The sequence below is a fragment of the Priapulus caudatus genome, unplaced genomic scaffold, assembly GCF_000485595.1.
Source record: "Priapulus caudatus unplaced genomic scaffold, Priapulus_caudatus-5.0.1 Scaffold1862, whole genome shotgun sequence".
In the NCBI taxonomy this organism is placed as follows: domain Eukaryota; kingdom Metazoa; phylum Priapulida; class Priapulimorpha; order Priapulimorphida; family Priapulidae; genus Priapulus; species Priapulus caudatus.
In genome coordinates this window covers 14,716-18,850 of record NW_014578923.1, presented here as the reverse complement: position 1 = coordinate 18,850, position 4,135 = coordinate 14,716, and the positions used below count along the sequence as shown (strand labels likewise).

The window sequence follows — 4,135 nt, the reverse complement described above, 5'->3', positions numbered from 1 at the left end:
CTCCTTCTTCTGCTCCCGCGCTCTGCTCCATCTCTCATCTCTCTCGCTCTCGCATCTCTCTCTCTGCGCTCTCTCTCTCCTTCGCAACTCTCTCCTTTCTCTTTCTCTCTCTTCAATCATCTCTCTCTCTCTCCTCCTCTCTCGTTCATCTCTCTCTCTATCTCTCTCCCTCTCTCTCATCTTTGCCTCTCTCTCATCTCTCTCTCTCGTCCTCTCTATCTTCCTCTCTCTCTCTCTCTGCTCTCCTCTCACGATGTGCCGAGCAGTGCGTGCGAGCGTGGGCGGCGTGCCATGTGTGGCAAAGACAATCTTGCATAAAGCCCACCTACATATGCATATGTGACAGTGCTGCACACTAATATAGACCAACACTATATATTATATGTATATAAAAATTAGAAGTAAAAAACACAAATCACTGATGTAGATGTGAAAAATAAATGTAGAGAAATAGAATAAAGTTTTAATTTTAAATAAAATTGAAACCACCCATATTTGTTTATTTCTACATATCTCAATACAGGGGTCTAATATAATAAATATATACTGGAGTCTGCACACATCACCCACGACCCTGCTAAAATCCTGTACACGCCCCTGCTTGGCTGATTTCATTTCATACGTCTCTTTTACAGGCGAGGACAATGAGATTGCTCGCAAGTTCCTACCTTGAGTGGGATAGCCAGAAATACACAGAGCTGGCATCGAATGCGATTTCGCTTGCAAATCATGTATGCATACCTTCATATAAGAGTATGATAAACATTGTATAGTTGTAACATTGAAACATATAAACTAAATCAACTCTAAATCAAATCATGTATCCATATCTGCATATTAACGGTTGTAAGAGTATGGTAAACTATGGATAGTTGTAGCATTGCAACATATAAACTAAATGAAGTTACATATAGTTGTGTTAAGTCAACTCGGCTGTCAAGACAACAAATTTTTAAAATACATGGTGACGGTACAAAGTATAGGTGGCATATATGAACCTAGAACAAGTTTGATTATGATTTAACTATGAGCGATGATCTTCTGAGGAAGATATGTAATTTTGAAAAGAATTTCGATTGGTAGTTATTTAAGAACGTAACAATTACTCAACCCCATGCATGTTAATACACCTGGGAGCTATAGCTACGTCTAATATAGAGATCTACTTGCTCGCAAACAACTAGCTTTGCAGTTTTCATCGCACAATTATTCCCTAGAAGTGGTAATGTTTCTCTTCCATAGCGTCCGCGAACGAAATCGACAAATTCAGACAAGGCCAAATAAAATGTCCCAAGCACGAGCACGCACGCACACCGACAGTCGTAGTATCATATATATATATATAGACTGTCCAGTGCCTACGGCAGCCTCTCCTAGAAGTACACACGCACGCACGCATGCACGCACGCCCGCGCGTTTATACACGTGTGATGGCACATCGTGCTTTCCTGTAGGAGTATTCCCATGCAGCCGTGGCTCTATCTTACATCGTGCTTTCCTGTAGGAGTATTCCCATGCAGCCGTGGTTCTATCTTACATCCTGCTTTCCTGTAGGAGTATTCCCATGCAGCCGTGGCTTCATACATAGACAGTCGATCTACAGCGATTTCCCAGTAGAATTACACGCACGCACACACGCACGCACGCACTCACGCACGCACGCACGCACGTACTACGAACGCCCGTCTATCCACGTGTGATGACACATCGTGCTTTCCTGTAGGAGTATTCCCATGCAGCCGTGGCTTCATACATAGACAGTCGATCTACAGCGATTTCCCAGTAGAATTACACGCACGCACACACGCACGCACGCACTCACGCACGCACGTAGGCACGCACGCACGTACTACAAACGCCCGTCTATCCACGTGTGATGACACATCGTGCTTTCCTGTAGGAATACTCTCATGCATCTGGACTCTATCTGAAGCTGAAGATCTTGCTGTGTGCGTGCGGCCTCGCTGCAGACGAGCAGCATCTGCAGACTGCGCTGCTAGAGTGTCTTCATCACGCTGATCTCTCCCTGGACCTCGGCCTGGGAGCTGTGGAGCTGTGCGCCAAACACAAGAGGTACGTATAGAGCATGTGTACATGTATGTCAGGGGTGAATAATGACAAAAGAATTTCTAATTTTAGAATTTGTCATTTTAGAATTTGTCATTTTAGAATTTCTCATCATAGAAAAGATGCCAAATTTGTCGTTATTCTCCCCTGATGTATATGTGCAATGCATGGGAACACGTGTAAAGTATATACATACGTTTACTAGAATCACATACCGCCAGTATCGTACTCCACGCATGTCGTCACAAACCCACCTCAGATAACTTTTAGTCTTATTCTTATGTCTTACATCTACTAGGTACAGCTTGGCGGTGTTGGGTAGCAAAGAGATGCAGGAGAGGTTCAGCGATGCGCTGGGAATACAGAGAATTCGAACCTTCTCAGTGGAGCTGCTGATACAGTCGGGACAGACGGAAGACGCAGAGACTATGCTGAAGCAATGCATTACAGGTATAGCAGCATATCTCACTGCGTCACGAGTCTTGAGAACTTTCTAAGTTCTATCTTAAAGGAATATACTTTCCCATAGAATTTGAGAGTATATTACGATAGTAGAGTCATAGGTACACATTTCTATAATTACGCGTTCATGTTTGTCATAAAACAACATTGAATGTCAAAACCTTCATTTTTGGGCGCTGACATGACACCTGCAATCGTGCTGCCTGCGAGTTTATTGAATGAGATCGTAGCTTTGGCGATTGGTGGAGGATAAACTTACATTTCACGTAAGGGGCTAAAAAGCCAATCAGCAAGGTTGCTCTTTTTTCTCCAACACGGTGGGATAGGGACGATAGAGTTCCACTCTGGTGCCACGCCTGTCTGTAATGCTATACTGATGCAAAACCTTACAATATATCGTGAGCGTTTACATTTACAGGTGACCAAGGAGCATGTACCGCATTAGATGACAGCACACGCAAATGTTTCAACGTTATCATATGGGATCAGGCAGCCAAGCTCTTTGAGGTAGGGCGTGGCTCCAAAGCTCTACTAACCCTATACACAGTGTGTGCTACTTGGAACCTCGAGAAAATAGCTTCTTGGAGTGCAAATCTTTACGTGTTTAGCTGTAATGAATTCATATTAATTACAAAAATATATAATCACTACCTATTTCGAATATCTATATTATATTCATAATATCATATGCATATAGACCTTCGAACATACTTTTTGTTAGAATGCGTGTACATATTGTCTTTCTAAACTCCTGTATTTTATTTCTGTGTTTCTCTAACTAGGCCCAGCAGTTTGCTGATGCGAGTCGTTGGTATAATTACTCTCTGGAGCTGATCAGAACAGATGGGCAGACAGAGAAGAACAAACCTTTAATAGTCGCAAAGCTGCAACGCAATTTGTGTTCCTGCTATATTTCTCTAAAGGATCTTAACAAAGTACAATTGATTGTTGTACTTTAGAAAGATTATCAGTTTCTATTACCCAATTATGTTCTGGAATATTTTTCAATCTATAAAAAATCGGTTAATATGTATAATACTACTTTAGAAGATTGCTCGGATATGCCTTACATGCCATATATTTATATGGGAAAACAAATTATTTTATGTGTAAAAAATTTTAAGCTACCTTTTAAATTTCGGAATAATGAACACTTTTTTTGTAAATACTGGTTTATTAGACGTCATATTATGTAATGTGTTCTCATGTAATTTTTTCTTCCTGTTTCCAATAATCAGTGTACACGTAAATAAAACCGTTAGGGCCTACTTAGTTGGTTGTAAACTTCTTCACAGAGCCGCAAGACTATCTGGTCAGTCTTCACAACAGTACGATTTCATAAAGTCACTGTAATAATTCTAATAACGAGAGTTTTGGGTTGCAGGCGAAATCGGCAGTAGATCTTGCACATGAGGGAGATCCACAGTGTGCATACACTTGCTACCTGCAGTTTAAACTTGCTCTTCTCCAGGAAAATACTGCCCAAGGTGAACTCATTGTAGCAATAATACGTACTGATAATTTACTTGTGTTTATCATAATGCTGTTTCATATGTAAATAAATGAGTAAATGAATATATGTATAGATAATAGATATATGTATATA

General features: G+C 40.9%; 1 protein-coding gene across 1 annotated transcript in view; it reads left to right on the top strand.

The window, feature by feature from the left end:
• Positions 1–4,135, top strand: part of LOC106817785 (testis-expressed sequence 11 protein-like) — a 35,255-nt gene that overhangs the window by 27,726 nt on the left and 3,394 nt on the right. The window contains exons 8-13 of the mRNA XM_014822483.1: positions 636–731; positions 1,901–2,073; positions 2,366–2,517; positions 2,948–3,036; positions 3,312–3,464; positions 3,914–4,027. Of these exons, the coding sequence (XP_014677969.1) occupies positions 636–731; positions 1,901–2,073; positions 2,366–2,517; positions 2,948–3,036; positions 3,312–3,464; positions 3,914–4,027 (777 nt within the window). The remainder of the gene's footprint in view (positions 1–635; positions 732–1,900; positions 2,074–2,365; positions 2,518–2,947; positions 3,037–3,311; positions 3,465–3,913; positions 4,028–4,135) is intronic.